Source organism: Entelurus aequoreus, linkage group LG22 (genome assembly GCF_033978785.1).
Source record: "Entelurus aequoreus isolate RoL-2023_Sb linkage group LG22, RoL_Eaeq_v1.1, whole genome shotgun sequence".
Classification (NCBI taxonomy): domain Eukaryota; kingdom Metazoa; phylum Chordata; class Actinopteri; order Syngnathiformes; family Syngnathidae; genus Entelurus; species Entelurus aequoreus.
The window spans coordinates 29,764,874-29,789,169 of NC_084752.1; the positions used below are offsets into that span (position 1 = coordinate 29,764,874).

The 24,296-nt window shown below is 37.9% G+C and overlaps 1 protein-coding gene across 1 annotated transcript in view; it reads right to left on the reverse strand.

The window, feature by feature from the left end:
* Nucleotides 1-24,296, reverse strand: part of LOC133639494 (cytoplasmic phosphatidylinositol transfer protein 1-like) — a 116,987-nt gene that overhangs the window by 12,101 nt on the left and 80,590 nt on the right. Inside the window, exons 2-6 of the mRNA XM_062032823.1 lie at nucleotides 23,773-23,921; nucleotides 17,414-17,502; nucleotides 15,963-15,970; nucleotides 13,999-14,070; nucleotides 830-925 (exon numbers count right to left, since the gene is read on the reverse strand). Of these exons, the coding sequence (XP_061888807.1) occupies nucleotides 830-925; nucleotides 13,999-14,070; nucleotides 15,963-15,970; nucleotides 17,414-17,502; nucleotides 23,773-23,921 (414 nt within the window). The remainder of the gene's footprint in view (nucleotides 1-829; nucleotides 926-13,998; nucleotides 14,071-15,962; nucleotides 15,971-17,413; nucleotides 17,503-23,772; nucleotides 23,922-24,296) is intronic.

Consider the following 24,296-nt stretch of genomic DNA (forward strand, 5'->3'; position numbering starts at 1 on the left):
ATCCACATTTATTCCATCTTTTTTCCCCCCCCCCAAATAAGAATCGATTAGAGAACCGTTAAGGAACCAAATCATTAAGCAGAATTGAAAATGGAATAGGAACCGGAAAAATCTTATCAATTCCCAATCCTATAAAGCCTTTTTCAAACATAAAATGTAGCACAGTGCTTTACATTTAAAAACAAGCGTCTTCTGCCCTCATTAAATAATCCCAGGTTAAAAGTCAGACAACCCACCCTAAACCCCTTTTTCCTCTACCAGACAATAAAATGCATGTAAAAACTGGACACCTGAGCACGGAACAATTAAGTGAGAAAACACTATCTTAAGGAGCCAAGTGCACCAGGAGCTGCATGATGAGGGGCCACGACTGCGCGGAACCTGATCCAGGGCACCCAGCAAGGGACCAGGGAGTCCTCTCGCCGAGGAACCCATGAGCCAGAGCCACAGCAGCCGTGGCACATCAGTGTCGAGGAAACGCTGGAAATAACCTCAATACAACTCAAATATATTATGAGCATAACATAAATTAATATGATACAATATAATTAGTAAAATGAATCAATATTACATAAATATGTAGTTAAACTAAATAGAAATAATTAAATTGGCATGTGGTAAATAAAAGCTACGATCAGGTCTTGAGTTTGATTTAAAAAAATCGTAACATTCTCTGCGGCCCCTAAAGCAGCCAGTTCCACAAATAGGGGGCGTAACAATGGAATTACATTTTCCTGTGAGTACAGGTCCAGACTTTTGCAGCAATAAAGAAACAGTTTACAGTTTTATGCTCAGATAACTACGTTGTGACCCACAAACCCCAGCTTACCTCTGACTCTTTGTAATGGCGTTCAGGGAGGTCGTCGTAGGCAATGTCGACAAAACACACCTCCCTCTCCTGGTCCTGCAGCTCGGAGTGAAATATCTGGGGGGGGAAACACGAACAAGTTAACTATGCCAATAATAAAAATATTGATTATAAAAAAAATACAAATCAAAAAGGTTCTTGGAAGGAGCCAGGCTCTGCATTGTAATGCCTTATAAAAACCAATGGAGGGCACTAAGGCCAAACTGCTTAATTCAGAAGCACTGCGCTTTACCAGTGTTTATTAATCAATCATTTTTATTGTTGTTGTCATAATATCAGTTATACACGCCAACAAGATTTTTCGGAGCATATTAAAGCCGCATAGAAAAGTGCTGAGATGTGCAGGTCACTTTAGCCGAATGGTCTCTGGTACATTCATAGGCTGTCTAATAACAGTAGTTTTCCGCAGCGTTATTCCAGGAAAATAAACAAAAGTAATGCTTTCAAAATAACTAATAATAAATCACATTTCTCACCATCGCTATGAAGTAGTATTGTATTTAATCGTTTTGGAGTCTACATTTCCAGAAAGTTAATGTCCGGGGCCCGAACTTCTCTGATCACCATTAGTCTTATTTTGTATAAACTGGAAAACCAGCGTCCGCTACAATAGACATGATTTTAGTCTATTTTGTCAGATTTATGGAACTTTTGCAAAAATGTGAGTCTCACTAGTTTTTGGAACTGAACTCGTGGGCCACCAGTTGAAAAGCCCAAATGGTGAAAAAGAGAGGACCGAAGATGGAACCTTGAGGAACACTTAACTAAATAAGTTGAACAAATGACAACTGACTGCATCTGAAGTAAACAAGCTACAGCATTACAAAAAAATGTGTAACTGCCAAAAAGGAAAGGACTTGAACGCCTCAGCAAAGAAATTACACTTTTGGACCGCAGTGTTCTGTTTGCTAGCAAGGTAAAAATGTCAATGTAAGGATCTGCCAATGCGTTTACAGCGGTCCTAGTTCCTCTAAACTGGGACACTCAACTGCAGAGGTGTCAAACGTACGGCCAAGGTTAATCCAGCCCGCAGCCTGCAAGATGGGTTGGCCAAGTAGTAAAATGAGCTGCAATTATTCATGAAATAAACTATTCTAAATAAACCCACTGAAATGTCATAATAGCAATTTTGTTAGCATTAGGCAAGCAAACGGTTTATAGCGGGGCCAAGCAAATATGCCCAAAGATATCTACTAGAAGTATGCCAAACAAGAGTAACAGTGGTACACAGTAAAGAAGGGCTGCAGCTCCTCCCCCTAGAATCTAGGGGTCTGCAACTCAAAATGTTGAAAGAGCCATATTGGATCAAAAATACAAAAAACATTAAAAGCCTTACATAAGTGTTATAATGAAGGCAACACATGATGTGTCTATATTAGCTATATTGGCCTACTATCAAAGGCTGACGCAAATCTTTGTTGACAGAAATGTTGTATTTTAATTTTCATTCTTCACATTTTTGCAACATTGGAAAACATTAGTAAAATGGAGGCTTCTCACAGGATGAGAAAACTCCTGGAAATGACTTAGAATGGCCAAAGGTATAGATGTGCGTGTCCAAGTTTAAGGAAACTGCAGGCTGTCTTCTTCTAATGGATTTATTACAATCTTTGCAAGCTGGGTAATGTTTGCTGTGGTCTGGAACAACATGGCACACAAACTATGACAAATGCAGCCAATATTACATACAGATAATGTGTCATGAGACGTGCAAATATAAATTAAACAGGACATCCATTCTTATAAGGAAAGGAAATTAAATGAGCTCAAATATACCTACTAACGAGGCATAATGATGCAATATGTACATACAGCTAGCCTAAATAGCATTGGTTAGCTTGCTGTCATGGATTGACCAAATATGTTTGATATGCACTCCAGCAAAGCTCACTTTTGTGCATTCACGCACAGCATAAAACTTTTGGTGGACAAAATGAGACAAAGGACTGGCATAAAACACGTCTTTCTGTGGCAGCATCGGAGAAAGTTGTACATGTAAAACTATGAGTTCAAGGATCTCTGAAATTAGGAGGACAAAACGGTGCTTGCCAAATACTCATCAGTGAAGCATGTCTAACATAAACAATGGGATTTCTATCAATTAGGAAGGTTTGTGTCATGTTTGTTCTCCTACAGAAAATATATTAAAACAAAAAAAAAAAAAATTCTTCATCTTTTTCCATTTTCACACATCTCTGAAAGAGGTCCAAGGCGCCACTAGGGCGGCGCTAAAGAGCCGCGGGTTGCTGACCCTCGCCCTAGACAAACGAAATGTAAAACCTGCCGTTTGACCACCTCTGCTTCGAACACATCGTGCTTTGGCACCCTCATTGCCACAAAATGTCGGTCAAAATAAAAAAAGTGGACTCAAAGAGTAACTCAAGACTATTGAATAGGGTCCGTGTATGTCATCTGTTGTCCATTTGGAATAGAAGGTAATTTAACAAAAATCAACTTTCCTCCTTTTTTTGGTTCGATAATAAAAAAGCAGAAACCGATAGATCCATTATGCATATTGATCAATGAGTTTAAAAATCGAAAATTGGAATTTAAATAACTAGTGGGAAAAGTGTATTACCCGTTCAATTTGTGCACGTGCAATCCACCCATATGTCTAAACAGTGTCTCGTTTCCGGATCCTCGTCTGTAAGTGACCCGGAACAACAGATGAAAAAGACAGAACGGTGTCAGTCTTGTCAAAACAATTTTCTCGCGGTCGAGAGTTCCCTTCTATTTTTTTTTATGTCCAGAGACATGGAAAGTGACACATTTTAATGGTTCTCTACCGGGCAGGCACACAACAACTTCTGTTGTTCCGGGTCACTCAAAGACGAGGATACATAGACACTGCGCATGTGCAATCTACCATATCGTTAAACATTGAACGAGGAATACAAAAAAAGAAAATACGTTTTTCCACTCGCTTTTTTATTCCCTATTTTCATCGGTCTGTGTTGGCCCTGCGATGAGGTCTCGACTTGTCCAGGGTGTACAATGTTCTGGCTGCAAACTATAAGTTGACTTATACCTTTAAGAGGTACGTCTACATTGCATATGAAGGTACGACATGCTGTTTCCTCTACTGCAGGGGTCACCAACCTTTTTGAAACCAAGAGCTACTTCTTGGGTACTGATTAATGCGAAGGGCTACCAGTTTGATACACACTTAAATAAATTGCCAGAAATAGCCAATTTGCTCAATTTACCTTTAACTCTATGTTATTATTAATAATTAATGATATTTACACTTAATTGAACGGTTTAAAAGAGGAGAAAACACGAAAAAATTACAATTAAATTTTGAAACATAGTTTATCTTCAATTTTGACTCTTTAAAATTCAAAATTCAACCAAAAAAAAGGAGAAAAACTAGCTCATTCGAATCTTTTTGAAAAAATTTAAAAAAGAATTTATGGAACATCATTAGTCATTTTTCCTGATTAAGATTAATTTTAGAATTTTGATGACATGTTTTAAATAGGTTCAAATCCAATCTGCACTTTGTTAGAATATATAACAAATTGGACCACGCTATTTTTCTAACAAAGACAAATCATTATTTCTTCTAGATTTTCCAAAACAAAAATTTTAAAAGAAATTCAAAAGACTTTGAAATATGATTTAAATTTGATTCTACAGAATTTCTAGATTTGACAGAATATTTTTTTTTAATTTTGATCATAATAAGTTTGAAGAAATATTTCACAAATATTCTTCGTCGAAAAAACAGAAGCTAAAATGAAGAATTAAATAAAAATGTATTTATTATTCTTTACAATAAAAAAAACAAATTTACTAGAACATTGATTTAAATTGTCAGGAAAGAAGAGGAAGGAATTTAAAAGGTAAAAAGGTATGTGTTTAAAAATCCTAAAATCATTTTAAGGTTGTATTTTTTCTCTAAAATTGTCTTTCTGAAAGTTATGAAAAGCAAAGTAAAAAAAAATGAATTTATTTAAACAAGTGAAGACCAAGTCTTTAAAATATTTTCTTGGATTTTCAAATTCTATTTGAGTTTTGTCTCTCTTAGAATTAAAAATGTCGGGCAAAGCGAGACCAGCTTGCTAGTAAATAAATACAATTTTAAAAATAGAGGCAGCTCACTGGTAAGTGCTGCTATTTGAGCTATTTTTAGAACAGGCCAGCGGGCTACTCATCTGGTCCTTACGGGCTACCTGGTGCCCGCGGGCACCGCGTTGGTGACCCCTGCTCTACTGTATATGTTGGGGCACATCCTCCACTGCCCCTAATGCCAAGCTACAAGAGTCCAGACAAAAGCTCTGAAGTTGCATCACCACTATTTTGTATATCCTCATATTTGAATCTTTCCAAGAAGAAAAGTAATCCTCTAGTATCCTCTTGGGAGCGGGATTACATTTTAAATTGCTACAGTTTTGCATGCACACACATTTAGTGATATTACACGTACGGCGTGCATTACTATATTCCTTGCCAAAGGCAAGCTCTGTAGCATATAATCCAAAAGTGTGTGATGAACAGGAATTACTCCAAAATGAGCAGTGAACTGGCCAGCTTTCAGTCCTTACAGCGAAATACATACAGATCTCCCCGTTAAAGGGGAACAGCACTTTATTGGGAAATTTGCCTATCGTTCACAATCTTTATGTAAGACAAGAACACGTTTTTCCATTTTTCATGCATTGTATTTTGTAACATTATACAAGGCTAACAATTTAGCTAATGAAAATAATGTATTCCGCCCATAAAGCCCTCTTAAAAAAACATCCAAAAAGGGCAAACAATACTCCATTTACATGTTTTGATCTGCATATTAACCAAGTATTAGATTGTCATTGTTATAGTTAAGCGCTAACACAGAGGAACTACTTTTAGCGGGGCCTTGATCACAGATCAAAATTAATTCTAGATTATAAATCATGCCACTCACTTTTACAGTAGAAGGTTGTAGTCATAAACCGAGAAGTTGGTCATCTTTGAAATTCAATTTAACTCCAAAAACACCAACATACGCTAGTTTGCATTGCCTTATTTTATACATCTGTGATGATTATACTGAATTTATCTAAACACAAGTTTTGAGAGCTGACTATTGTAAATTAGGTGATTGTTTTATCATGTTAGTAGTTCATATTTCTTGTTTAGCACTTGGCAGTACTGCCACAGTGTTTCACTAGAGCTGCTCATCACTCAGCATCTAAAACTCGTAGCTCATCTTATTTATATTTAGGCTCAAAAAATAAGGTTTGGGATCTTAATTTGTCCCAAAGTAGTCATCATGGCTCTTATGAAGTCTGCCATGATTGGTAGTGGTTGTTATTGTTTAAGTAAATGGTGATATGATGCACTCTGTGAAATCAATGTGCCACGTAAATGATTAAAACGACCAATCACGCAAATATTACATATTATAAATGTGCCTGTTACTACATTACATATACTTATAGTATGTATAGAAAAGGTTTGGGGATTTTTTTTAGAGCGCTTTAAAAAAGGTGCAAGAGATTGAATTCTATTACCTGCATTGTTAGCCATCAACTTTGAGCCGTAAATTAGAATGCACAAAAAAAGAGAACAGGGATTGTGAACGGCAAAATATTAAAGTGCAGTTCTCTTTTAAAAAAGGTCTCATGGGTGAGACTACATCTTGGAATTCCTGAGCTGTAAATGAATGTTTCAGACAGGAGTCCATAATTAATATTGTGAATTCACTCAGGGCTCTTTTCTCTGCCTGCTCATTGTGGGTTAAGACGGTTGTTTTCCAAGAAACAGTTTCCATTGGTATTACTGATAAAGGCGGTGCCTCTTTCTGTGTCTCAGCATTGTCACCATGTTGAATGCAAATACTTTATTTCTTAAGTGGTTGTTTTTGTCTTGTGCAAGTGACAATGTGGATGGTATAATAACCATGTTGTTAGCATGCATGTGTGCACAAGGATGAAGGGCAAAAAAAGCAGGGGTGGATCAAAACAGCACAACGGAAAGACATGAGGGTGTGTAGAGGAAGGTTTGAGAAGAACATGTACAGTATGTTGGTCTACTACATACAAAACATTTGGCTGCACTGAAATTGTTTTGCACTACGTTCAAATTGCTTTCAGGATTAGGTATGTTTATTTCATAGCATTAATTTATCTGTCTGAGGCTACAGTACAAATATCAGACAATATTTTTGTCAGCCTAATTCACACAATTGTCATTTTCCACAGACAACTATTGAAATGCTGGATTTATACAATTTTCTTATGTCTAAAAGTATAACCGCTAAGTCAATATTTAAATTTGTTCGAGACTACATTTTTATCTACTGCACAACATCATAGGACACATTTTTTAAAGGGGACCTATGATGACTTAAACCCTTTTCTGACTTATAAATGTTCTGGATACTGGTGTTAAAAGTGCCAAACCACAAGGCTGCACGCATGTTGGGATGCCTCTTAATGCAGGTTTTTTTAACATAAAAGTGTGTGGAATAGGCTGACAAAAATAACAGTGGCGTGATTATGTTATTGTCTGTTTTGTCAACATTGACCGCGGCTCTTTAGCGCCGCCCTAGTGGCTTCCTGGAGCTTTTTCAAAAATGGAAAAAGTTGGGGGAAAAACATTTGTTGTTTTAATAATGTTTCTGTAGGAGGACAAACATAATACAAACCTTCCTAATTGTTAGAAAGCCCACTGTTTAATATGTTTGTGTTTATGCTTCACTAAAGACAGTACCGTTTTGTCCTACTAATTTTGGCGGTCCTTGAACTAGTTTGTTTACATGTACAACTTTCTCTGACGCCGCCACAGTAAGATGTTTTATGCCACTCCTTTGTCTTTTCGTCCACCAAACGTTTTATGCTGTGCATGAATGCACAAAGGTGAGCTTTGTTGATGTTATTGACTTGCGTGTAATGCTAACATGCTATTTAGGCTATCATTATACCTCATATTGCATCATTATACTTCATGTGTAGGTATATTTGAGCTCATTTAATTTCCTTCCTGTGTATTTAATTTATATTTGCATGTCTCATGACACACCATCTGTATGTAATATTGGGCTGCATTTCTGATTGTGTGCCATGTTGTTCCAGACCACAGCAAACATTACCCAGCTTTCAAATATTGTAATAAATCCAAGTCCTTTAACTTGGACACACATCTATACTTTTGGCAGTTATAAGCCAGTAATTTAGTTATCTAACCCTCTGAGACACTTACAACATGTGTTGCCTTCATTATAACACTTACATAAGGCTTTTAACTTTTTTGCGGCTCCAGACAGATTTGTTTTTTGTATTTTTGGTCCAAAATGACTCTTCAAACATGTTGGGTTGCCGACCCCTGGATTAACCAAATACTTTAAGAAGGTGGGGCATGGAGATTTTCATTTGCAATCTTAACAAGAACGTATGCACACACCAACCGTTTGCAGATATACACAGAAAGCGGGTTGTAGAAAAGGGGTGGTAGAACAAAATTTACACCAAATTATATAAAATACATATTTTCTAGATCACAAAGAAGAATGTTACTGAAAATGTATTTTACAATAATCATAGGTCTTTTAAAGTGTGTATATGTTTGTATATACACTCGTTTGATTTTGACCAGAACATGTGAAATTCTTCATGCACAGCACCCTCTATTCAAATAGTGCACAGGGCCTCATTTACACCCACTCACTTCCGGACCACATACGTTTCCCCCTTCACTTGCACCCTTCCTTCCCTCTTTAGTTACATTTTCCTCTCTCTGGGCTAGTACCGCATGTATACTCACATTTTGCGTAAAGAGAAACTGTACTTTTTGGGAATTTTGCCCATTATTCACAATATTTATCTAACACAAGAACACATGTCTTTTGAGTGGGCTAACAATGCAGGGAATGGGGATTTTACTGTAGTTCTCCTATAAACCTCTTTGAAAAACAACAAACATCCAAAAACCGCCAACAACACCCCATTTACATGCCCTGACCTGCATATTAACCACGCTATAGCGACATTGGTTTGGAGGAGCTAACCCCAAAACTACTTTTCTGGTATAGTGACAGTGTCTTGCTCCTCACTCACAATGCAAATGTGATAGGCCAATCTGTATTACCTTTCATGTACCGTATTTTTCGGACTATAAGTCGCAGTTTTTTTTTCATAGTTTGGCCGGGGGTGCGACTTGTGTGAAATTATTAACACATTACCGTAAAATATCAAATATTTAGCTTATTCACGTAAGAGAGTAGACGTATAAGATTTAATCGGATTTAGCGATTAGGAGTGACAGATTGTTTGGTAAACGTATAGCATGTTCTATATGTTATAGTTATTTGAATGACTCTTACCATAATATGTTACGTTAACATACGAGGCACGTTCTCAGTTGGTTATTTATGAGTCATATAACGTACACGTATTCAGCCTGTTCACTATTCTTTATTTTAAATTGCCTTTCAAATGTCTATCCTTGGTGTTGGGTTTTATCATATAAATTTCCCCCAAAAATGCGACTTATACTCCAGTGCGACTTATGATTTTTTCCTTCTTTATTATGCATTTTCGGCCGGTGCGACTTATACTCCGGAGCGACTTATACTCCGAAAAATACAGTAGGTCAATCTGTATTACCTTTCATGTTTTTCTTTGTACACAGTTAGCTCAACTGTGTATATCGCTGCAATATCAAGCACTTTGTGCTCCATATACAGGTATCAAAATCAATATCATGGGGACTTACTCCATGGACAGTGGTCCATCTGGACCAGTTGGTCTGGAACATATTTTCCAGTTGATTTTGGGGAGGTGGAAAAAAGGATTCTACCACTGCAGGGTTTGTTGGCGCAAACAATTATTTTGGTGCAGTCTCTTGGAGCGGTGTTGTCTCACTACATCAGGGGTGTCCAAACTTTTTCCACTGAGGGCCGTACACGGAAAAATTTAAGCATGTTGAAATGTTTCATTTTCAAACCTTAACAAAATATATGGATTATTTTTATTTTTAACATTTAGGGCTCCCGGGGACCATAAAGGGTCTCAGTCATTAAAATGTAAAAAATAAGTCAAATTATTATTTTTTTTTTATTTAACGCTTACAGTAAATCTCTATATCAACTTCAGGTTGATATAAAGTAAAAAAAAAAAAAAAAAAGGTTTTATGCCTTTTCTGTCAAAGACAACTTTATTTTTTATAGCAAAACTGAAATATGCAGTATTTAGTAATTAGAGCCCTAAAAGATCAATAAAGTAGGACACCATTGATTTTAATTCTTTAATATTTTTGAGTAATCAGTGAAATGTTAAATAAAATCCTACTAAATATATTTGGGATCCAAATGGTCCCCCACTCAAAGTGATACATTTTTATTAGGTTTTTTTTACTTTAACACTTAAATTACGAGATCAACTTCAGATATATCTGTTAATTTTACGTTTGGACTATTATTTTGTTTGTATTATGCTCTTTTGTCAAATAAAACTGATGTTTTTTTATGGCAACCACACAATATATGCAATATTTTTTCCACATAAAACATTTTAAAGTGATATTTTTTAAGTAATAACAGATTTATAGCCTTTTTTTTTTTTTAGCAATGGCAAAAAAAAAGAAAAATAAAGACAAAAGAAAAAAAACTGCCTGCAAGGCAGCTTTGTGTCAACATTGCAACTTTTTCTTGTTCGATTTCACCTCATTCCACTTTTATTAAATGTTTTTTTACATTTTTGCAATATCAATTTTGCAGAATGTGTGGCGGGCCGGTAAACAATTAGCTGCGGGCCGCAAATGGCCCCCGGGCCACACTTTGGACACCCCTGCACTACATGAATAAAGCCTTTTGTGTCAATGGTGACGTGTGCAGCTGCTACACCACCAAGTCCTGCTGATGTAGATGTATCCCCAACAGAATGTGTATCCCCTTACTCTCGGCCACCCATCTGCACGTTTCACCTTTTTCTTCTTGCCTGCTTAGCTTCTAAAATCCTTCATATATTCAGGTTCAAAATTCAAAATGTTTTGGATTCTTATTTATTCCAAAGTAGTTGTGGTCAAGTCCCATGGTTTGTGGTAGCAAACAGAACGCGTACTCGATGACGGAAGGAGCGTTCGTTGCTATGCGCTTTGTGAAAACAATAAGCCCAGGAAAAATGTTATGGCAATGCTTAAAATGACCAAAATACTGTAATTATAACATGTTATCATGAATGTGCCGATTACATACATAAACAGCATGTATATAAAACTTTTTTTTTTTTTTTTTTTTAAAGGTTTTAATAGGCGGAATAGATGAAAAGGAGTCTCACAGGAATTGTGGATGGGCAAAAGTTCCAAAAAGTAGCAATTTTTCTTCAACTCCGGTATGTAAGGCGTTAGTGTATTTTTGAATAATAGTATTATATCCTGAAAATCACACCAACACAAGTATTAATGCAGTTTAATTTTGTGGCAATCAACTGAAAAGAAGTCCACTATTTGGGGCCGAAAACAAAACATCCCATTAGGATTGAAAAACCTTCCATGTTCTAATTGAGTACAGTGGTTGAAAAAAGTATCACTAGTAGTACACAGGATCTTAGGAGGATCAGTGTTGTTCTTATTAGATTATAAAAAGAGACATGGTTACATATGAAATAACTGAACAAATACAAATGTTTCAATGTCAAAATGTCTTTCCTATTTCTGAAGTGTTAATGTTTAACTTACTTTATATGGCAAAAGCCATATATTCAAAGCTAAACCGTGACAATAAGTGCAAGGTAGTAAACATGTTGGTACTTTAAAGGCCTACTGAAAGCCACTACTACCGACCACGCAGTCTGATAGTTTATATATCAATGATGAAATCTTAACATTGCAACACATGCCAATACGCCCGGGTTAACTTATAAAGTGCAATTTTAAATTTCCCGGGGAACTTCCGGTTCAAAACGCCTTTGGAGGATGACGTATGCGCGTGACATTGAGAGGTCCACGGAAGTGTTTGGACCCTATTGGACACTGTTTTCTTCGACAAAATTCCACAGTATTCTGGACATCTGTGTTGGTGAATCTTTTGCAATTTGTTTAATGAACAATGGAGGCTGCAAAGAAGAACGTTGTAGGTGGGATCGGTGTATGCGGCTGGCTGTAGCAACACAACAAGGAGGACTTGGTTGTATAGCAGACGCTAGCGCCGGCGACCTCACCTTGACTTCCTACGTCTCCGGGCCGCCGACCGCATCGTCGATCGCTGGAACGCAGGTGAGCACGGGTGTTGAGCAGATGAGGGCTGGCTGGCGTAGGTGGAGCGCTAATGTTTTTATCATAGCTCTGACGAGGTCCCGTTGCTAGGTTAGCGTCATTAGCAACAGCATTGCTAGGCTTCGACAGGCGGCACAGCATTAACCGTGTATTTACATGTCCAGTGTTTGGTTCGGTGTCTCCTGATAGTAGTATTGTTGATCTTCTGTCTATCCTTCCAGTCAGGGATTTATTTATTTTGTTTCTATCTGCATTTGAGACAGATGCTATCACGTTAGCTCATGCTAAAGAGTTTCGTCGATGTATTGTCGTGGAGATAAAAGTCACTGTTAATATCCATTTCGCCTTCTCGACTCTCATTTTCAAGAGGATATAGTATCCGAGGTGGTTTAAAATACAAATCTGTGATCCACAATAGAAAAAGGAGGGAGTGTGGATTCCAATGAGCCAGCTTGTACCTAAGTTACGGTCAGAGCGAAAAAAGATATCTCTTGAACTGCATTCTAGTCAGTCACTCTAACATTCCTCATCCACGAATCTTTCATCCTCGCTCAAATTAATGGGGTAATCGTCACTTTCTCGCTCCTAATATCTCTCGCTCCATTGTAAACAACGGGGAATTGTGAGCAGCACTACCGCTTGTGACGTCATGCTACTTCCGGTAGGGGCAAGGTTTTTTTTTATCAGCGAGCAAAAGTTGCGAACTTTATCGTCGATTTTCTCTACTAAATCCTTTCAGCAAAAATATGGCAATATCGCGAAATGATCAAGTATGACACATAGAATGGATCTGCTATTCCAGTTTAAATTTAAAAAATTCATTTCAGTAGGCCTTTAAAAGCAAACATTTTTGAAGGTCACACTTGGTGTAACTTTGAGAACCATTTATCTAGATCACTGGTACCCAACCACCGGTGCGAGGACCGGTACCACCGGGCCGCAGAGAAAAAAATAATTTACAAACGACTGCATTTTCTCCGACCTAATTTTCGCCTGTTCCACTTAACACATTAATGAACTTTGAGAGGAAGTCGCCATTTATTATATCCATGTCATTGCACATTAATGAACGTATACAATATAAATGTGCCATATTGTAGCCAAAGGCTATTTTTTCCATCTGCAGTCCCGAGCAGGTTGATGGTATATCATATGTTCAACCTGCCGGGACCATCTCATTGTACAAGAACAAGGCCCCTACTAATGGAGTCGTATTTTTCATACTTATTTTTGCTGTATTTATCAGTCACACGTGGAAGACTGGTTCGTGAAAACAATGCCTACAATAAACCAGTGCCTGGTGCAAAAAATGTTGAAGATCCCTGATCTAAATGACTGTACATTCACATTTCTGAGGACATAATCCATTTTTAGATGGTAACAAAAATAATGAATAAAAGAATACAGACTCCGTAAAAGATGATTTTTCCATCATATTTCTATTTGTCAAAAAACATGAAATAGACACCAAGTTTGGATTTGTAGCTCATCTGGTTCAAATGTAGAGGCAAAAGCGTGTTCAGGTGGGGGCCACCCCAAAGGTCACCGGCGCGGGCGCCCTAGCCAAATCATTTAAGTATGCCCTGAGCTACACCTGTGCCAAATTTGCCGCATTTAGACAAAAGTGAACGAACACACCCTAAGATCTCCCTAAGAGCCCCCACTACCCTGTCCAAACAGGGTTAGCTTGTACTGTTGATTAAAAACATTTGTGAAATGAGGAGTGAGCTTGAGAAGTTTTTGGCAGACTCTCAAATCTCCTGCAAATGGACTACGCCTTGCCAAAACGTCTGGATGTTTTTGCTCATGTCGTGCTTTCAATAAATATATCTGCAATATGATATTCTTTAAACTGTGTTGGTTTTTTGGGCGGCTTTTAAAAAAATGAAAGGATTTAGACTGGAAGCCAAAAGCAAAAAGACTGCACTCACATTATCATTGGAGCCTTTGTTGTCCTCGTATTTGGTCTCTATGTGAATGGAGAACTTTGGAAGGAAGGAGCACTGAAAAGAGAGCATGCATATTTTAAACTTCAATAAAAAGCCATCAATCTCAATAACAGAATGCCTTAATTAGGTTTAAAACAGTTTATGATCTGCAATTTAAAAAGTCCCTTAAAACTAAATGATGCCTTCTAAAAATATATATTTGATTATCTTTATAATTATGCTGACCATAAGATTAAACAATGCAAACAAAGTGTGCAAGTGTAAAATCATAAAATGAGTGACTCACGCTGGTGACATGTCTCATCTTGCATGAAAGGCACACAGATGCAAAAAGAAGGCCGATACCATACATAACTAACGTGTCTATGGGGTTATTCACAGGCATGTGTGTTATTAAAATGTGGAGTGCCGCCATAGTTGCATTCACTCCTTAGAAATCGCAGAATTTTAGGACATGGACTCAGTTGAATGTGAATGTTTAAATTAAAAATATCTACACACGTATACAGAATTTCTGTGATTTCATGTGAGACAGTGAAATACTCATGTTTTTTAACTAGTAATGCACATATATACACACATGCTTATTAGTGTTGCCAAACAATTACATTATCAACATCCAAATTATCAGAGGATAAGGAGGATGCTGAGGATCAATTTCAATGATTCATGTTTAAATATTAATTTTTAATCTGGATTACCCTTGTTCTATTTTGCATGAGCAAGAATTAAAGAAATATATATACACAGTACAGGCCAAAAGTTTGGACACACCTTTTCATTCAATGCGATTTCTTTATTTTCATGACTATTTACATTGTAGATTGTCACTGAAGGCATCAAAACTCTGAATGAACACGAGGAGTTATGTACTTAAAAAAAGGTGAAATAACTGAAAACATGTTTTATATTATATCCCCATCCATCCATTTTCTACCACTTGTCCCTTTTGGGGTCGCGGGGGGTGCTGGAGCCTATCATTTAATTTTTTCATTTCATTTAATTATTTATTTCAGGCAATAACATAAAAAAGTACAAAGTTGACAACACATAATATAAATTAATATAGTGCAAAAGGTAATGTATAGTATGTAATGCATGATTGTCCAGCTGCATTCGGGCGGAAGGCGGGGTACACCCTAGACAAGTCGCCACATCGCAGGGCCAACACAGATAGACAGACAACATTCACACTCACACACTAGGGCCAATTAGTGTTGCCAATCAACCTATCCCCAGGTGCATATTGTAGTTTCTTCAAAATAGCCACCCTTTGTTCTGATTACTTTTTTTGCACACTCTTGGCATTCTCTCAATGAGCTTCAAGAGGTAGTCACCTGAAATGGTTTTAACTTCGCAGGTGTGCTTGAAAATTGAGAGAATGCCAACAGTGTGCAAAGCAGTAATCAGAGCAAAGGGTAGCTATTTTGAAGAAACTAGAATATAAAACATGTTTTCAGTTACTTCCCCTGTTTTTGTTAAGTACATAACTCCACGTGTGTTCATTCATAGTTTTGACACCTTCAGTGACAATCTACAATGTAAATAGTCATGAAAATAAAGAAAACTCATTTAATGAGAAGGTGTCCAAACTTTTGGCCTGTACTGTATATATTTAAACTTGTTTATGAAACACCTTTGATGTTATGATCATGGTTATGTAAACAAAAACATGTCTTTCTAAACAAGCATCTCTTTGAAACATGTGATAAGAGATGATAAACATTACTATAAAGAGGTTAATTGACTGTAGTTACACTATATTTTAAACTTGACAGCAGGTGAACGGCTTACAAGAACAAGCAGGCTAAAAATGTGTGCGGACTGACCACAAGTTCACTAAACTTCCTGCGAAACCAAGTAAGCCATTATTGCACTGCGGTCCACAAATAGCAAGACTAATATCAGTATGTGATGCAAACAATAAGACAAATTGTTATACTTACAGTATATTCTATTGCATGGTAGATAGACGTCAGGCCATGTCCAGAAAAGCACAACAAAAACAGAAAATTAGACAAAATTTCAAAAAGCCACATAATTGTCACTTGACATCTAATTGGTAACATGTACGAATACATTGTTGGCTGAATATCATGTCAGTAACATGTTGGCGTTTTCCCCGCTCTTTTGGCAAACTGAGACCAAGTGATGAACACAAGCTGCACAATCACGAGCGACAGTGTGATCACTGAGTCACCATCAAACCTGAATCTAGTCGTTAAATGTCAGCACGGTTTGTTGCATGGAGCGTTGTATGCAGCCCTTTCCTCAACCGGGCATCAAATATGATGTCACCTGAATAAATGAATGACTCTTAATACATTCACTAGTTTGTATTGTTCATGCGTAGTTTTACAGTCGGTAAAACAATTTGTCAACCTAGATTTTTTATAGCCATTCTCGCAAGGATGTTCTTTTTACAAAACAGGTTTGAGGTATAATGGATGACAACTTAACTTGCAACCAAGTGATGCAATACATTGATGGCGAATTATCCTCCTGTCTCCCTGGGAAAGTCGATTCCATTTGCATTTGTGAGTATGAGCGTTAGTAAAACCTAAACTATAGTATGTGCAATATTGTTTACTTCCTGGACCGGCTTTACAACTTCGCAAGGATAATGGAGGATGCTTTAGAGTTTGTTCAACCGGTCCACATGTCCTTTGTGGACTTTGAAAAGCCTTTTAACAGTGTCCTGTAGTGGGTACTACAGGGTAATGGTTTAACGGTTTAGGGGCCATAGAATCTCATCGCGTATTAGAAGACGATGGTTCTTATGGCCTCATCAAGCTGTGACCTTCAGCGTTTAGTGAAGATGTTTGTGGACTAACTCGGCATAAGAGACAGGGTGAGGAGCTCAGTCTCCCGAGAGGTCCCAAGTGGAACTGGAAGACACGGCCAGAGACCAGGAAGTATGGATGACCCTACCAAGCAGCTTCCCCAGCAAACCGCAATGTGTGGCCCATTTCACATTGCCCTCAAAAGAAGTCATTTTCTAGGGTTGTATGAACAGTGCCAACATTAAACAATTTTTCACTGAGGTTCAGGTAATATTTGGGCTGTAACAAAGATGGGATGGGCACAACTGTAGCTAGGTTGGGTTCTATGTGAGACGTATAGGCAAATATTTTCACACAAACATGCAGGAAAATGGCCGTATCAGAGTCGTATGAACAGTAGACAAGAGAACTGGAAGTTCATATCAGCAACTCATCGTATCACACTGGCTCTGATACCACCTCCAAAGATGGCAATTATGGATGATTGACAATCCCTTCCACCATTTCATGTTTGTTAACACTGACCGGGGGACTAAAACGGAGGAATTCTGACTAAGTCTGCGTACCCCAGAAACGGCAAATCTGCTTATTTACTTCTAAAACCCAAAACTCACCTGTGACGGTGTAAGGGTAATAGTTCCACGCCTTCTCTGTCACGTAAAAGATTTTAGGAACCACAGCTCGAGCCCAGCTAGGAAGTTTACTGCAAAGACACATGGAAACAGGTAGACATGATTATGATGCTGCACCAATCTTGAAGAAAAAAGGCCTAATTTTGTTCATTTTTGCTCATGACACAAAGTGGAACCGAATGGGGTTTGGGAAAATAACATTGGATGCTTTTTTTTTGTTACAGTAATGCTATTTTAAGGATGCCCTAACCTTATGCCAGGTTTATAAGCATGACCTGCAGCTACTTGACCGTGGAAAGTAAATCAACCAAATATCATTCAACATGTAACTATACCCTTTAGAATTGCCAGTATGCATGCTGCATTATCTGCAACATTTTTGAAAGACTATCAAAATGAATTTGATTTAAATTATTGATGTATTTATCATTTAGAGCAGTGGTGTCTGCTCACTTATTACTGCCCTGTGGCAGAAATGGTACAGAATATCACAAAATACCAAAAACAACCATATATATATGTGGGCTCTGTACCGAGGATGTCGTTGTGGCTTGTACAGCCCTTTGAGACACTTGTGATTTAGGGCTATATAAATAAACATTGATTGATACTGTATTTTCATAGAGAAAAGTGTGAAAAAGACAAGTAGTCTTAAAGTCTGGGACGGGTGATTTGGAAATGCAAACCAACAGGTGGTGCCAAACAACTTCTACCGAAGCCTTTGTTTTGCAAACACTAGTCAACCAAGTCCACTTGTTTGAAAAAGGACCTTCCTACATTTAGGGTTGTCATATAGTTGGGTGAATAGAATAAAACTACTGTAAAAATGTATAATGTTTGTATTTTTTCTTTAGTTACACTGTATTTATGTTTGTATATTTGTGGCCATTTGTGCTGTCTGGCCATGCACAACCGAGCTTGATTTGGCAACCATAAATCCCCTGAATGAGAGTTGACTCCAGCAGCACAAGGTAAAGAGCTGACTCATCTAAATTAGTCTTATTTTTCAAATAGTTTATTTGTATTTTCCCATCTACTTGTGACGTCCCAGTGTCCATACGCCGTGTGCCTCCAGTCAAAATGTTGCATTCTTTTAATTTGTGAAGCAAATAGTCCCCTGATCATTCAAGATGTAGCCTATTTTTTTTTGATTGAATGGTATGTACTTGTTGAGACCGGCGCATGCGCGACAAGAAAGGTCTCCTTCGGGGGCAAGCACCCACTCAAGAGATTTGGTTTTCAATTGCATAATCGAGGTGTGTTAGTCAGACTTTTCAAAAGCCAAACACCATCGGATTAAGAAGTTTCCATGGGTTGTAGAATGTTTTTTGAGCTGAATTATTTGTAAAAATCAGACAAATTTAGTACATGGAAACGTAATCAGTGTCAAGCACTGCTCTTATAGGAGTCAGGGAGTGAGGTTTTGAAAATACACCATCCCTCATCCACACTAGCTGGCATCGGTTCCATTAGCACTTAGGTGTCAAAGTCAAGGCCCGCAGGCCAGGTCCGGCCCGTGGATGAATTATCTATGGCCCCCGGGATGATATTTGATTAGTATTAGATCCGGCCCGCAGGCCACAGCCGCCTGCTGCTGTTTTGCATGCACCAATACTCCTTTCCTCACAATGCAACGGTAGCCCGCAAACTCACTGCAGCACCGCAAGCGGGCCTCGGCTTCATTATTCATCAGCATTCAGGGCAGAAGTCAACTTTCAGCAACCTCCCTCCCCAATAATGGCTAAACGGAAGGTAGAAGGTGAGAACAGGTGGTTTCAAGCCAGGTGGGAGGCAGAGTTCATGTTCACGGAGCTAAAAGGCAAATCTGTGTGTCTTCTGTGTGGAGAAAGTGTGGCTGTAATGAAAGAATATCATCTAAGAAGGCACTATGACATGTCTAAGAAACACAAAGACTATGGACACGGAACAAAGGCTACAGAAGGTGAAAGAATTAAAAAACAAGGTCTTTAAGTCCCGGCAGGCTTTGTTCACAAAAGCCACATCACAAAGCTATGGTGTCGTTTTGATAACTGACATGTTTTTTATAATTGCGATTAGGGCTGCAACAACTAATCGATTAAATACGATTATAAAAATAGTTGGCGATTAATTTAGTCATCGATTTGTTGGATCTATGCTATGCGCATAGGCAATTTTTTTATTTTTTATTTTTTTTTATTTTTAATAAACCTTTATTTATAAGCTGCAACATGTACAAACAGCTGAGAAACAATAATCAAAATAAATATGGTGCCAGTATGCTGTTTTTTTTCAATAAATTACTGGAAAGGATAGAAATTTAGTCTCTCTTTTATCCGATTAATCGAAGTAATAATCGACAGATTAATCGATTATCAAATTAATCGTTAGTTGCAGCCCTAATTGTGATATTTGAATGATGATAAATGAACGTGTTGTGGCAGTATGCGGATATCACCAATGCGGCAGTTTGTCAAAATAATCTGCTGCTTTTCCAAACATTTTTAATAAACTGCTAACATTAGAATGCTAAACAGGATGTGCTTAAAGTTTAAGGGCTTTGTAAAAACACAGACAAAGTTCAAGTTCATTGTGTTCTTCATGGTGTTTTCGAAACGGCACCAATGTTTGCCCTCTGAGTTTTCAACTTGCGTCAAGTGTTTTGCCAAGAGGATTATTTGTAGTATGAACATTTTCAGAATGTACTTGTTCTATGTTTGAAGTTGTCTTTATTTTTAAGTTATTATGCCATGATTTTACCAGTCCGGCCCGCATGGGAATAGATTTTCCTTTATGTGGCCCTCGAGCTAAAATGAGTTTGACATTCTTTACTTAAATATCAAAGTGGTTCCCACATTGTATATTTTTCTTTATACACATTCAACTGTAAATTAACAGCTGTCAGAGTTTCATTTAAAAGTGAGCATTATCTTGCAGACTTTAATACAGCTCTTGTCTCGCATCTAACTAGATTATACATGTGAACCTAAAGCACAACATAACAAATGCAGAATTCTGCACCTCCTTTGACTGACAATGGCACTACAAAGTGACGACTGAATCAACTGTAGAGGATTAGAAATGATGCATCTTGTGTATATACCGTACTTCCTTCTCCCGCTCTGTGTAAGCGCCACACTCCTTCACTGCAATCTGTTGATTTCTCCACATCCCCACTCGACACTTTTAAATACATATTTTCCAGCCCCATGTTGCCAAGCTTGTGAGCATGGTGGGTGGCTGCCCAGTTTTGCCGCCATGCAAAGCTGGCAAAAATACAATAAAAATACCAGAAAAAGATAGCTGGATTGGAAAAGGTCCAAACAAAGAAAAAAGGTATTGTTTTATAGTGTTGAACCTAATAATCCATTCTGTACTGAGGATGCTGAGATTGGATGGAATCAGGCTAAATGATAAACAACAACAATCAGAAGGGGAGAGCTAACACGTTTCAGGTCCACACTGACTTACCAGCTAGTAAAAAATACTTTGATAAGTTACTTTTGGTACACAAGCAGCAAAAAATTAGGATTTTGAGGCCATCTTGGGACCCGTTACCTCCCTGCTTGGCACTCGGCATCAAGGGTTTGAATTGGGGGTTAAATCACCAAAATGATTCCCGGGCGCAGCCACCGCTGCTGCTGCTCACTGCTCCCCTCACCTCCCAGGGGGTGAACAAGGGAATGAGTCAGATGCAGAGGACAAATTTCACCACACCTAGTGTGTGTGTGACTATTATTGGTACTTTAACTTAACTTTAACACGTGTGTGCAAGAGAGTATTTTAATTCAGTGCCATTGACTGTTTCCAAATCAAGTTTAAATCAGGGGTGTCCAAAGTGCGGCCCGGGGGCCATTTAGCGGCCCGCAGCTCGGTTTTTATCGGCCTGCGACACATTCTATAGACAAACTAAACAGGTCCCAAATTAGAACAAAAAACTATGAAAAATGAAACTGGACCAAATCCCCCAAAAATGGGACCTGAAAACCAAAATGGCCGACAACCTTACTGTATAAGGTCTTTAATGATTTCCGTGTGTCCTGTCATGACGAAAAAGTGTACAAATTTCTTGAGAGACATGATGTTTTTGAGTGTACTAAAGCTCTTAAAAGCGTTTCAATTGACGGTATAGCAATATTAGTAAATACAAGCTTACTTTCGAGCACAGTTAATACAAATAAAATCATTAAAATAATCATTAATTATGTTATTGCTTTTATCTATAACACAAAGCTAAGATGTCAAAGTTTTTTTCAAATGTCAGCATATGTTCATCTACATTGTTTTGGTTGGAGTATTTTTCATATACAAAATGTATAAAAGTGGCCCTCGCATCCTTAAATTTTTGTCTGTGGCCCTCGCTGGAAAATGTTTGGACACCTCTGGTTTAAATAGTCAATGGTGAAGGTTTGACATTAGCCATTTAATATACAATCTAAAATCTCTATATGCTGCACATTTTGCCAACAGGAAGTATTCCAAGTCTATACTTTACAAGAAAATATCAGAATCAGAATAGTTTTTATTGCCATTGTTTGAGAACGGGTTCACAAACTAGGAATTTTTCTTGTTGCATATATGAATGGTAGCAAGTTATTTTGCTTCTACGTTATTTTTTCTTAGCACTTTGCCGACCCAGCATTATGGTCCCCCCAGCACGGTGAATGCTGACACAGGTGATTGTGCTCAAATAAGTTGCCCGCAGCACTTTGTCCACTGCTTTTCTCTCGTCCTGCCATAGGTTCTCCCTTTCCCTCATCCCGCCATTGGCAGGTTGAATGCACATTAAACTTCATGGATCATATCACACTGCAGTGGCTGACTGTATTGCTAATTGGCAATTGTTTTTGTTTAAATTATGACCTAAACAAAATCCATGAAACTAAACAAGTAGAGCTCATTACAGTAAATATTGGTGTGTGGATACTCACATTTGGTGATATTGCAACATGTCAACAATTTGGTGTTGATCCAAAATAGATTGATAGTTTGTGTCCTGGGGAGGCGGGTGGGAGCGGTCTATTTTTGACAGATTTAGCAAGATATCAAAAATATCTACAAAATAACTAAATCAGACATGGCCAAGGGTCTTATACTGCAACAGAATAATTTCCCCACTGTGGGAAGAATGAAGGCTATCCTATCATATAATCCAATTATTATTTTAATAGTCAATAATGAATGTATGTATTGTTACATTTTAAATGATACTATCAATCAAAAGTAATGTTGATAGAAGTAATTAACAGTTATTACTATTGGTATTTAAATTGTTTCAATTGTGGTGTAAAATGTTAATTGTCAATACAGTGTTACTACTACGTCATTAATCTGTTTATATTTAATAAAACGCAGGTAGTAGCAGTGTTAATTTTTGACTGATTGCAGTCATCATGCCTTTTTTTCACGATCACAGCAGCACGGCACTCGTTATGTCAATCAAATACAGTACAGGCCAAAAGTTTGGACACACCTTCTCCTTCAATGCATTTTCTTTATTTTCATGACTATTTACATTGTCGTTTGTCACTGAAGGCATCAAAACTATGAATGAACATATGAAAGGTGAAATAACTGAAAACATGGTACATAATCTAGTTTCTTTAACATAGCCACCCTTTGCTCTGACTACTGCTTTGCACACTTTTGGCATTCTCTCGATGAGCTTCAAGAGGCAGTCACCTAAAATGGTTTTCACTTCACAGGTGTGCCTTATCAGTGTTGATCTTGCTTTATCAATGGGGTTGTGAATGAGAAGGTGTGTCCCAACTTTTGGCCCGTACTGTATATTGCGTAGCGATGCACAAATAAATACAACATTGTCTTTCATGGTTTAATGCTGAATTTGTGGACCCTCCAGATGTAAAGACATGATGTGCCTCCAATCTTTTCTTCTTACAATCCTTTCAAGTGTCGATAAAGTGAGGTAGAGGTGAGCACTAATGTTTGTGATGATGAATGGTTTAGATCATTCAAAATAAATGTATAAATCCACTTCATCCCATTTTACAGATTTTGTTCATGATCGCTTGTACATTTGCTTCCAAACCATTCAAAATACGCCCAAATCTGCACTGAAACAGGTAAATAAACGCCCTAATGGGACTCGAGACCATTACCTAAAATCCGGAAGTGCCTTTAGGTCACGTGATTGCAACCGACCAAGAGAGCGCCTCCTACTTTTGCTAATGATTATTTATAAGTTATAGTGCATAAAAAATAACGTGTTCATGTCTAATGTAGGGATTGTGGATGATAAAATTAAAAAAATAAAAGTGCAGTTCCCCTTTAAGTAGTCATCACTACAAAAATCACACCAGTAGTTGAAAAATATGTGTTCACTCCTAAGACAAAACACTGACCTGTTGAGGTAGAGGCGTTTCTCTGTGAACTGTCCCTGGCCATGATTGGGGTCTTCATAGGGTTCATTCTGGACCACCTCCACACCTTCCCCTCGATCGCTCTGCTCATGGCTGTGTTTGCTGATCATGTACAGCTGCCCGACGCGGTACTGGAACAACAGAAGCATGACAAACGTGTTGGTCTTAAACAGGTGGAATAGCAGGCCAGTGTGTCTTGTTTGATAGAACAACATCCGGCGGTTTCTGCAATACCGCAAAACAAGGTGCTGGAGTTAAAATTCCTGGGCAGACTGAGGTCGCAGATAAAAAATAAGCACAGAAACATCTTCTGGACCAGTTAGGACACTTGCAGCTACAGCAACAACATAACATAGGCTCAACTCCAATTCTCCCTCCTCCTCTTTAGGACCTCTTCCACTTGACCATGCCCCTTGCCTCTAGCATTTAGTGCCTTGGCAAAGTATTGCTGGTGTCTCGCAACGTCATCAACCCTTGTCGTTTGTCAGCAGTGACATAAGGCAGAA